Source organism: Pholcus phalangioides, unplaced genomic scaffold (genome assembly GCF_987345545.1).
Source record: "Pholcus phalangioides strain wild (caught in Gottingen) unplaced genomic scaffold, Ppha-v1.0 ptg000007l_1, whole genome shotgun sequence".
NCBI classification, from domain to species: domain Eukaryota; kingdom Metazoa; phylum Arthropoda; class Arachnida; order Araneae; family Pholcidae; genus Pholcus; species Pholcus phalangioides.
Genome location: NW_028301600.1, coordinates 55,544,258 through 55,556,926, shown reverse-complemented (window position 1 = coordinate 55,556,926; position 12,669 = coordinate 55,544,258). Strand labels below are relative to the sequence as shown.

The 12,669-nt window shown below is 36.3% G+C and overlaps 1 protein-coding gene across 1 annotated transcript in view; it reads left to right on the top strand.

The window, feature by feature from the left end:
* Positions 1–12,669, top strand: part of htt (huntingtin) — a 441,906-nt gene that overhangs the window by 299,489 nt on the left and 129,748 nt on the right. The window contains exons 40-42 of the mRNA XM_089233919.1: positions 2,333–2,516; positions 4,862–4,924; positions 9,948–10,073. Of these exons, the coding sequence (XP_089090045.1) occupies positions 2,333–2,516; positions 4,862–4,924; positions 9,948–10,073 (373 nt within the window). The remainder of the gene's footprint in view (positions 1–2,332; positions 2,517–4,861; positions 4,925–9,947; positions 10,074–12,669) is intronic.

The window sequence follows — 12,669 nt, the reverse complement described above, 5'->3', positions numbered from 1 at the left end:
GTCTCATCACAGAGAGCACCAGGCCTATAACAGTACAAATATTCAATCATTACACTTCACTCAGTTTGAAAAATAGGTGGCAACTCTAAAATTCACGCAGAACACTAGATACACACTCAGACTGTTGGGTACACATGCACACTTTCTGCATAACTCACTTGGCATTAAATTACCCATGGTAATAGACCAGAGTTGTGCTTGGTATGAAAGAAAGAAAGGGTTATTTTGATGAATTTTTCTGAGAAATATATAACCATAGATACCTTTGACTTACACTACATACATACCTTTGGCACAACATACTTTTTGGAACATTAGTGTTTGAAATGTGATCCATTTTCATGATGGGCAAAGGACCCTAACTCGAAGACAATCACACTGGCTTCATTTGGGGATGACCTCTGCAAATGGTGATATTTTCAGGGAACACCAAGTGACTCTTAGAGGTGTTACACTGTCTGTAGCATTGTCTTCTAAACACAAAATTGAATCACCAAAATTGTTTTGAATTTTACTATGATCCCAGTAATTTTTTTTTTGTTAGTCGAACTATTTTTACATTACAACTATGTCAAAAAGAAAATTGTACTCTGTCAACTCAATATTGACATGAGTAATTTGTGCAATTAGCCTAAACACAATTTTTTAACATTAAAAATTATTATTTATGTTCTGCAGTTTCCATTTGCAATCGTTTATTGCAAATTCTGAAAATTTATATTTTTATTTCAGCATAATTTCCTAACTTAGAAGACAGATTGCAGCATCAGTAACTGCAGGAGTGGGAACTCTGCACCAGTTGCGCCGCACTGCGCCAAAATTAACATAGAAGAGTTGATCCACAAGAAAATTAACATCTTGCGCCATCCTGCTCCAATAGTGTATTTTTGTTTTTCTGTGCCAAATAGCGAATTTTGCTTCAGTATGCCGGGAATTTTGGGAAAGGATGGCAAAATTTTTTTTTTCCTGCTTGCTGTGAAACGATTCTTTCTGAGAAGAACATTTTTTATTCAACTGTTCTTAAACTAGCGCCTTATTTAAACTATCGACTCCTCATTGGGCTTTCCATTGCAAAATCCTGATAATATCTGTAATCGTGCAACTGAAGATGGTTTGCAATGGTCTTTCAGCTTTAAAGCGCAAATGCGAGTCTGTTTCCGTTTTCAAAAGATATATATAATAAGTCGCTACTGGAAGCAGCAGAAATTACTGTAGTCGATCATCATAGTGTCAAATCCAGATGTTTCATGAAAAAAATTTTCATTCCGGGAGTAAAAAGCGCATGTCCGCTGAATTACAAATTCTAATTTAGAAACTTTGCTAAATAACGAGTGTTAAATTGCCAATATTGCCAAATAACGATTGTCAGATCGCCAATCTCGCCATATAATGAGTGCTAAATCGCCAAACATCATGTTGATTCTTCCGAAATTCTCTCTCATTTTGCAACAATTTCTTTCCGAGTATAAAAAAATTTAAAACTTACAGGAAATTTTTAGCCCATTTGAAGTGCTGCTGGAAAATAAAAATCTTGTGATATCAAGTGCCCTCTGTAAGCAAAAATCATCTTAAATAGACTGGTGTGTGATCAATTTTATAACAGCTGCTGCAAACAAGGTGTCAAAAGCCTGAAACACCTAAAACAAAAAATAAGCTGATGAAAAGATGTTTGATTAGAAAAGACAGTGCAGTTGTTTTATTTTGAAAAGGGGTGGGGTTAAAGAAAATATTCTTGTTAATTTTGCTGCTCCAATTTATAAATATCTGCTTCGAATCCTATATTTTGCTTCTCCAAATCCTGAATTTGCTGCTCCAAAGCTGCTCTGAAATGGACTTTGTCACTTCTGACCCCTGTAACTATGATCAACTATTCCTTGAATTGTGTAATAACCTGTGTGTTCAATTCCCTCCCCATCTTCTTTCTTGTTTCTTGCCACATTCTAACTACAGATTCATGGGACCGTCATGTGCATTAAAAAAAAAAAAAAAATTGAACTGCACAATATGAAACTTTTAGTACAGCGGTGCATTTGGGTTGACCGTATGACAGTCTTTTAGAAGACAAAATTATTTTGTGTAAATTAGAACTTTCGTATGTTTCTTTTTTTTGAATCTTATCAAAATTCATTTGATAAATAATTCAATGAAATTAAATTAGTATTGAATCCATTTTAGAAATTAAATTAATGATCTAAAAATTTCTAAGGAGGCATGCCGTGCCCCCCATTTCTCATCGAGGTTGGTAAATTTTGATTTGCATAAATTAAACACATTACTATGTTGTGAGATTGAATTATAAGTTTTTAATTAAGTATTCTTTTTTTTTTCATAGGCTCTATCATGGCTCTTGAAGACAGGCCAGAAATTTACTATATTTTTTCGTTTACTGCAGACATCATTGAATATGCTAAATAACACTCTAAAAAATCCTTTACTCTTCAATGTGATAGTATCAACTGAACATATTCCGTGGATGTATTCCTGCATATCAGCTATGCATCAGCTAGTGATGTTCTGTAAGTTGAATAATTTAATTCATGCTCTTAATGTTGACTATCAGGTGGTAAATGTGTTATTGGAGGCAAAAACTCTCTTCAACTCATAAGCTTTTCTTTCTTTACTAGAAATTTACTAATCTCATGCGTCCCTTTATCTAGGAATGATTTTTAATGAATCTAAAAAAATAACTTGTAACAGATTGGTTTATTTTTATTTTCTTTACACTGAATCCTTAATTCAGAAGATTTCAGAATGATTCCATTGGATTTGAAGTTCGGTCTTGTCATAATTTCTTCACATAACTTTTTCTGAATCTTTTAAATCCAAAATTATTTATCTATCCTTATGAATATTTAGATGAAAGTTTTAAAATGAGTTCAGTTTAGAATACAAGTCTTGTAATCTGTTAACAATTTCTTTTTTCCATGTATAATAATTGTAGTGATAATAAATTAATAACAGTAAATGAGAACTGAATGAATGAGAATAAATGAAAGAATGAAACTGGAAAGTGAAAGAATATGTCATTTTAAGCAGTTTTTTCACCCTATGGTCTGCAAAGATGAGATATTTCGTCCACCATTAGACCTAAAAATTCTATTCTAGTCTAATTAAATCTAATCAATCAATTCAATTTATAGTAACTAGCACATAGATTTATGTGAAAGATTAGACCTCTATGAATTAGTCCGTTCAGCTGCTTTAGGCATTTCACTGATCCTTAAGTCTCAAAAGGTTGCGAAATGCTGAATTAAAATAATTACTTTTATCAGAGTTTTAGTTCTGCTTACAATCGATTACAATAACATGGATATACACTGAAGAGCCAAAAAAACTGTTACACCTGCCTAATATCGTGTAGGCCCCCCGCGAGCCCGCAGAAATGCCGCAACACGACGTGGCATGGACTGGACTAATGTCTGAAGTAGTGCTGGAGGTAATTGACACCATGAATCTTGCAGGGCTGTCCATAAATCCATAGGAGTAAGAGGGGGGTGGAGATCCCTTCTGAACAGTACGTTGCAAGGCATCCCAGATATGTTCAATAATGTTCATGTCTGGGGATTTAGGTGGCCAGCGGAAGTGTCTAAAGTCAGAAGTGTTTTCCTGGAGCCACTTTGTAGCAATTCTGGACGTGTGGGGTGTCGCATTGTCCTGGTGAAATTGTTCAAGTCCGTCGGAATGCACAACAGACATGAATGGGTGCAGGTGATCAGACAGGATGCTTATGTACATGTCACCTGTCAGAGTCGTATCTAGACATATCAGGGTTCCCATATCACGCTAACTGCACACGCCCCATACCATCACAGAGCCTTCACCATCTTGAATGAAATAAAATTTTGTTTTTAGAAGACTGTTAGCCAAAATACTGAAAAGGTTTTGTAGTGAATACCCTGAATATAAAACGTATATAGGATCAGTTCTTTGATTTCAAGTGGTGACTAACAGGACACTGGGCTTTGCAGAAGTAATCACAAAAGTGGACCTGAAACTGAGAGCACTTTTATAGCAGCAAAAGAGAAAGTACACCCTTGAAGGGTTGTGGCCCATGTCATCTTGGTCTGCTTGTACTGGAATCAGGTCTGCATTCCTTTATATTCAGAGCTGGAAAAATCTCAGGTGCCAGGTCGCCTTAGCAACTAAAAAAATTGTTATTGACACCTAAAGATTTCTTTGTGTAGTTACTAAATTGCAGGCTGAGAGCAGCTCAAAATGTTTGGATTTTATATAGCAGCACATTTGCCAACATGAAAAATAACACTGAAAAAAAATACTGCAAAAATTAAGAAAATAAATCGGTATAATGGGGGGTTTTTTTTTACCACATATTTGCAATGTATATCTTGTATCACTATATACAAGAGCATAGAGGGTTAAGGAGATGAAATAACTTGACATTGCTGGAATAAAAAGCATCAAGTTAGGTGAGATATCTCATAATTGCTGAAGAGAAGGTTAAGAGAGCCACCCTCTAATAGATGTAAATTGATTGCCAAGGGAAAACACTTCTGAATCATAAAAATTGGTTATTATAGGAGGTAGCCTTTCATAGGGGTTTCACTGTATTTAGCTTGTGGTATAATTGCAACACATTTTTATGTTTTGTGTTCAAAGTACAGTAGACTCTAGGTAATCTGACACAAAAAGATTTCTGGAAATTAGTTGAAAAGCCCATTTGAATAATATGAACTTCTGTGAACAGGCATGCAGTTACAAGGTTTCTTCTCTATGCTCAAAGCAAACCTGCCTGAAAACAGTGGATTATTGGGCAGGCTGAATTAGCGCAGTCAGATTATCAAGAGTCTATTGTAGTTATTTTTTTCACTATAGAGTCAACTGAGTTTTCTGTTCCTATTAGTGCAGCCACATTTGCAATCTTTCCCAGTTGCTCTTCCAAAAAAAGCTGAAAAGATCTCATTAGGTGAGTATTTTTTGCTAACCATCAGATATCTTTATCTCTTTTATTTAAAATAGAGTTACTGGGGCTTGTTATGCGATATATTTATTTTCAATTCTTCAGCTCTACTACTCAGAAATTATAATTATGTACACTTGTCTCTCAGCCACCTTGCTGGACATTTTGCCTGTTGTGGTGTTGTATTTGTATCTACACTGCTGGCCACCCAAATTGCAACACCAAGAAAGACAAGAGATATCGCAACAATATTTATTTTGTAGATAACATGTTGACCAAGCATCAAATGATTAAATTTATAGACTTCTGTGAAGTGTGGTTCCTGCCAAAATCAGTAGCCAGAGTAGCCGCCATTGTTGGAGATCACCGCTGCCACACGCTTCGGCATTGATTCAAAGAGACTTTGGATGTGTTCTTGGGGTACAGCAGACCAAGCAGCTTCCACGCGTTGCCGAAGTTGATCTGGTGTGGCAGCTGGGGATGTAATCTGGGTCAATCGTTGAGCAACCATGGACCACATGTTTTCTATCGGCGAAAGATCCGGAGTGCGAGTTGGTCAGGGAAGCAATTCAATCTGGCGATTGACGAAGAACCTTTGGACAATGCGTGCCACGTGTGGTCACGCATTATCCTGTTGAAATATGGCTGTGAGCAAGCCCTGAAGGTAAGGAAGGACAACTGGCTCCAACACCTCGGAGATGTAGCGCTGGCTTTTTAAAGTACCGGCAATGCGTACTGGAGGAGTGCGAGAGTGATATCCAATACCGCCCCATACCATAATACCCGGTGCAGGACCAGTGTGGCGGTGCATAACGCAGCTGTTCAGCATCCTCTCTCCACGGTGTCTCCAGACTCGAATCCGACCATCGTGGTGTTGCAGACAGAAGCGTGACTCGTCAGTAAAGACAATTTCATTCCATTGTGCCGTCCACATCCTTCTTTCATTGCACCATTGGCGGCGGAGACGTCTGTGGTTCTGCGTCAAGGGTAGACGAAGCAATGGACGTCTTGCGGACAGACCACTCTGCTGTAAACGGCGTCGAATGGTACGCGCAGACACTGGATGATGCGGTACAGACTGAATGTGCTGTGCTATGGTTCGTGATGTGGCTGAGTGATCCGTCACTGCCATACGCACAATACGCCTGTCATCACGTGAAGTGGTGCACTGAGGTGGATGCGATCGAACACGTCGGTCCGTCGTACCCTCCTGCATCCAACGATCACATATCCGCATTACAGTTGTTTGGTTTCGTCCAACACGACTACCGATTTCCCTGAAAGATAATCCACAATCTCGGTAGGCCACTATCCTTCCTCTGTCGAACTCGGATACTTGATCAAAAGATGATCACTGTTTTCTACGAGGCATAATTGATCGTTTTTTTGAAAAAACCACAAGAAAAACACAATTGCCGTACTTCAAATCGTCGAAATCTCCAAGCCTTAAATAGCGCTTTGAAGTGGCGCCACAGGTGCGCGTGATGTGCGTCTGCGCTGAAATTCTAATCATTTGCATATCTCACCTCCGCTAATGCATGTTGTAAATTTCATATTATTTGCATGCTTCCTTCAGGGTGTTGCATTTACGGTGGCCAGCAGTGTATATACAGGAGCGCTAAAAAGTTTTTTTTCAACCAGAAGTGGTGTCTACAGAATTGGTATCCATCCCATTAAACAAACACTGGATCTCACTACAAACCATTATGAACAAAAAACTGTGTATCGAAGTTTTATAAAATCAGAAAAAAAATTATTCACTGGTATGTTGGGTCAGAAGTCTTTTGATGCAAACAAACAACAAAGCAAAACTAATAATCAAATCAACCATACAATGGGCATTATAACAAAGTAGAATATGTCAATAATTTGGTGAAAAACATTGATTTCTAATGTCCAAATTTGGATTGTTTCTGGCTCTGACTTTTCTATTGAGATTGACCCTTAAATACTTGATACCATCCAAATCATGACTTAAAATTTCCCACCCATTGCATCCACAAAATGTATGCTGTTGGCATCTCTTTTAAATCGGTGGTGCTAGAATCATCAGAAAATGATAAATAAGTACAAATACAAATATACAACAGGCAAAATTTCCAACAAAGTGGCTGAGAAAAAATGTCATAACAAATATGGATGTCATATAGTTGAAAAATACAGCAACCCAATTAAAAATGCAATCATAAAAACTATATATATACATGATAAAATATTATACAATGCCCATGAAAGTATTTGTTTTTTTTGTGTTATTCAAAGTATGGATAGCATCTTGATTTAAACAACATATTTATTGTATTTATTTTTATATGTGTCAATTATGTTAGCATTTGCTACCCCCCAGGGTTAAGCTATTTACGATGAACAAAACTTTCGCCCAATTTTGTGAAGGCGATTATGTTCTGCCTTCCTCCACCTTAACTCTGAAAAAAATTAAAACGAGGAAGAGAAATACTATATTTTTCAATTATTTATACTGTAAACATGTTCCTATACTACTCCAAAGGAAATATTTGTAGAATTATCAGGCTCAATGTAAATTATAGCTTGGGGACATCATCAGAAAATCTCTCAATGCTATGCCATATATGACAATGAAATACTACCAACTAATGAACAAAAACAGAAGAAATAATTTAATATTGAGTTTCATGAGAAATCCAATGATACCTTATTCAACACTAAAGAAACAGACAGAGACTATTGACAAAGCTGTAAAGAGTATTTGAGTATTTAACTAGATTTATAGTTGAAAATAAGTTGATATCTTTACCACAGGCATGTAGAATGAGTCAATGATGATGAATGTGAATGGCCCAAATTCAGAAAGTTTGAAACTAAAATACATACACACAATCAGAGCCCTGGTATTTCCAAATTAAGAAATATAGACATGTTAAGGGTAAAAAATAAGGATGAATTAGTAGTGATAGCTGAAGTTGATGAGATTCACTGAACCACAGTTGTTATTTCAGTAAGGTAACTGAACAATTGAAATTTATTAATTATGTTTAGTTCCTAAGAAATTTAGCTGATACTTGAATATTCTTTCAATTTGGTAAGTTTTGCCATTGATGATATTGTAAGATATGCTCTTATTCAAAACTTCTCAATAATAGTGCAGGTATCCCACACTTTACATGATTTCACAAGAACATGATTTTGAAAAATTAATTCAAGAAAGCACACACAACCTGTAAAATTTTACTTGCTTGCTCATTTTTAGGATTTAAATCAGTAGATATGACACAGTACTTCATAGTTAAAATTACATAATCTGTTGAATTAGTGACTGTAGATGAGACAAATGAGTTCTCAAAAATCACTGAAATTATTTCACCAGAGCTCACTAATGAACATCTATTGGCAATGCCATCACAATTTTAATTGAAGGAAACATTCGCAAAGAGACTGGAATTTTCATACTTGTGAGGAATATAATTTTCATACAATATTCAGAATTGTCTGAGTTGGCTATTAAAGTGTTTGAAAAGAATCAAAGAACGCTCCTTCCAGCTGAATCTTGACCACTTCATTGAAAAAGTTATTAGCCTATCAAACCAGTCTCTTGAGTAGAAAAACCTTATGAAGGTTTTTAACAGCTGGCTGATGTGAAGATATATTTAGGAAAGAGAGAAAATTCAACTGCTCCTGCAGGGAATCGAACACACGTCCTTTCACTTTCCAGGTGAATGTCCTAGACCACTAGACTACAGAGGCAATGAATAATTCAATCTTTCCTTAGAGCTCGTGTGCACTGAACGGAACCGTACATGGGCGATGGGACCTAACTCAGGTCAAAGCTCACAACTGCTGACAATGCCAGCAGATGGCAACTTATCTGAGGATGATGTCACTTTCTGCTATCGATATGAAGGTTTTAACAGCTGGCTGATGCGAAGATATATTTAGGAAAAAGAGAAAATTCCCCTCCTGCGGGGAATCGAACACACGTCCTTTCACTTTCCAGGTGAACGCCATAGACCACAGAGGCAACGAATATCTCAATCAGTGGTCCCATTCAGTGCACACGAACTCCAAGGAAAGATTGAGATATTCATTGCCTCTGTGGTCTAGTGGTCTATGGCATTCACCTGTAAAGTGAAAGGACATTGATTCGATTCCCTGCGAGGGCAGTTGAATTTTCTCTTTCCTTAATATATCTTTGCATCAGCCAGTTGCTAAAAATCTTGGTATGGATAGCCGAGAGTGACATACATCATCCTCGGATAAGTCACCATCTGGTGGCATTGTCAGCAATTTTTAGCTTTGGCCTGAGTTAGGTCTGACCGTCCATGTACAGTCTCGTTCAGTGCTCACAAGTTCCAAGGAAAGATTGAGATATCTGTTGCCTCTGTTGTCTAGTGGTCTAGGGCAGCAGTTCTCAACCAGTGCTCCTTGTGCACTCTCCAGGGGCTCTGCGGCCGCTCTAGGAAAAAACATTAAAATTAAAAAAATAAATATATTAATATTTTTAAATAGTAAAAATAAATTAGTAACTTTAATGAATAATTAAAAATGGGCCTACAGGGCTCCGCCATTGAATTTTTTTATCAAAAAGGGCTCCGCGAGTCAAAAAATGTTGAGAACCGCTGGTCTAGGGCATTCACCCAGAAAGTGAAAGGATGTGGGTTCAATTTCCCTCGGGCAGTTGAATTTTCTCTCTTTCTTAAATATATCTTTGCATCAGCCAGAGCTGTTAAAAACCTTCGTATGGATAGTGGAGAGTGACATCATTCTCAAATAGAAAAACTTACTTTAACCAGTCCATTCATCACCCGATTTATTATTAGTTTGGATAATTAATTCATTTCTTCAAATTTGTCGATTCTGGAAATTGATTTTATTTTTTATCTTTCTGATGAACAAAAGAAATCCTATCGCTATCTCACCCATGTACCATTCAACTCACTTTTCAGTGTGGTGAACCATTCAATCATGTAAAGTGAGGGACATCTGTATTGTAATTATCAAATTAATTTTTATAATTTTTTGTTTCAATTCTGTAACTTTTGTCATTTTCAAGAGCAACTCCATGCCCACAGAGTCTGTATTCAAATTTCTGAGATTGTCAGATGGTTGGAATTGTCAAGAAAATCTGGGGATTCTGTACCTCAATTCATTCATAATCCTTTAAAAGGCATTATACAAGGTGATTATAGTAATAGTACTATTTCCTTTTATTTGTGTATGTCAGATTTGTTTTGTTGTATATCTAATAAGTATAGCAAAACTATATACTATATTTCTTGGAATGAATGCCCAGCATGAAAAAATATCAAAATACAGTCTGCACGCATTATAATGACCCACCTTTCTTCCATGGAAAACAGACATTATATTGAACATTTTTTAAAAAATCATAAAGTTTAGCTTTTCCAGAAATTTGTGCATTGCATTGATGAAATTTAAAAAAAATTTCATTTTGTTATAATGTTGTAATAAAAATTTGTAAAAAAAGCAGACATTAAATGTATAATACAGTTCAGTATGTACATGCCACTTATAAAAATTCTATGCTATTGCTAAAACCTACATTTATTTTTTACTACATGCTTCAAAATAAGTTCAGTTGCATCTATTTTATTCTCCCATGGAAGAAATCAACTGAAATTGTGTAAATAAAATTTAGAAAAAAAGAATTTAAAAAAATGTTCAACCATTTGGGAAGTGGGAGTGAGCCACCATATGAGAGAAAGTAAAACAGAATGGTAAGCAAAGTTTCCAATGATGGTGCTAGTTAACTATCGAGTTTTCCTAACCATCTCTGTTTCATACCCTTTCTTCTCCAAGCATCAAATGTCAAGGTCAAACCCACTTAATGACATATTTTGTCCATTTCTTTGAAAAACAACAACAAAAAATAGAGAAAGGAGACAAGCCAAGTTCGGTCATTGTAATGGATTGAATGGTATTTATCAATCGATATATTGACCACTGTCACAGAATAGGTTCCAAAACGGACCCCGGGATGTAGACTTTCCATAGTAAAATTCAATAAATTTAAACTAAAAAGTGAGATTCTAAAAAATGCCTCTAATCTCAAACACCAATATATCTATCTCAGAAGATTTCTTCTTCGATACACGCAATCTTCATGGTAAAATCTGGAGGACCAGTCAAAAATTCTGAGACTGAGGCATTAAAGTAAAACTTATTCACAATTTTGCACACATCAATAATACTAAATATGTCTAGGACCCCAATATTAAGACATTATCCCCATCTTTCCCCTCATGCTTCTACAAACCCTTTGTTGCCCTCCCTGTCCTCCCAAATCCCCTCAGTGCATCTCTTCAGGCTACTCCCCCGAGCAACCCCTCTGCCCACGTAACCTCCAAATTAAAAATATGTTTTAGTTGGGAACTATTAACACTCGCTGCCTAAAGAATAAAACAGATTTTGTTGAATCATTCCTACTCATTCATAATCCCCATTTTCTTGGAGTTACAGAATCATGGCTACATAATACAATCTCTAATTCTGAAATGTTACTGCCTGAATACAATGCTTTTTGGAAAAGACAAACTCTCGGTGGGTCTTACTTATTTTCAAAAATTCTATCCCTTTCACTGAAATTCTGTTGGATTCTGACCTCAAAATTGTTGGAGCCAAATGGCTTCAACCCAACTGCTCACCACTTGCCAGCTTTACTGTCTATTTCTCTCCCTCTCCAGTCTTCCACCTTTTTGAACGACTGGAAATTATTCTTGAAAAGTTGTACAATACACATTCTATTATTATCTCCGGAGACTGGAATCTTCCCGGTATTGACTGGGAAAATGGAATCTCTGTCCGGCAATCACAGAATTAATAAAAAAGTTTTAGATATCTTCCCTAAATTTGACTTGGTCCAATCCATCTTAGAACCCACAAGAACCACTTTTTACTCCAGCTCTACCTTAGACCTTATCACTACCTCCAATCGAATTTCAATCCTTTTTACTTCCATCTTCGAGGGTTGCTCCAACCATAAAATCCCAGTCATTAACGTTTCCCTCCTCCATTCTATCCCATCTTACAAACTCGCCCCTAAACGTAATTGCAACAAATCAAAAATTATCCACTTATGCAAAATATTCTTCGCTCTCACTTAAGTGATTTCCCATCCATATTATCTTTTAACAATATTTACACCCTCTGGACCTCTTTTAAATGTATTATAGACAAATGCTTAGCTACAGTTCCAATTAAAAAAGTTTCTTCTAAGTATTTTCTTAATCCGTGGATCACCAGAGATATTATTCACTTAAAGAGGAAAATCTGCCGTATCGCTTTCAAATATAAAACCAACAAGTTCAATTCACTCAAATCCATAATTTCAGCATTCACTCGACACCTCAGAAACCTCATTTCCGCCCAAAAGACCAAATACCTCTCATTCTCTACCCCATTACTTAAAAACTAATCCAACAAAATTCTGGAGTTACCTTAGACCTAAATCTCTTGGTTCCACTGCCCTCAAAAGTTCAAATAAACATACATACATCTCTTTCAGAGATGGCTGCCAAATTCAATTTAGCTTTCTGTTTGGTTTTCTCAATAGACCTCTCCCCAATACTGTTTTTTTTTATGCTATCCACAACTCACCCCCAATATCTTTCTCCAAACAGGGTATCTTAAAATTATTGAAAAAACAAACTTTATTCTGTTGGCCTTGATGACATCCCGAATTCCATTCGTCATGCTGATGAAGTCTCAGACTATCTTTTAATCCTGTTCAGTGTTTCACTAAATGCTGCTATTCT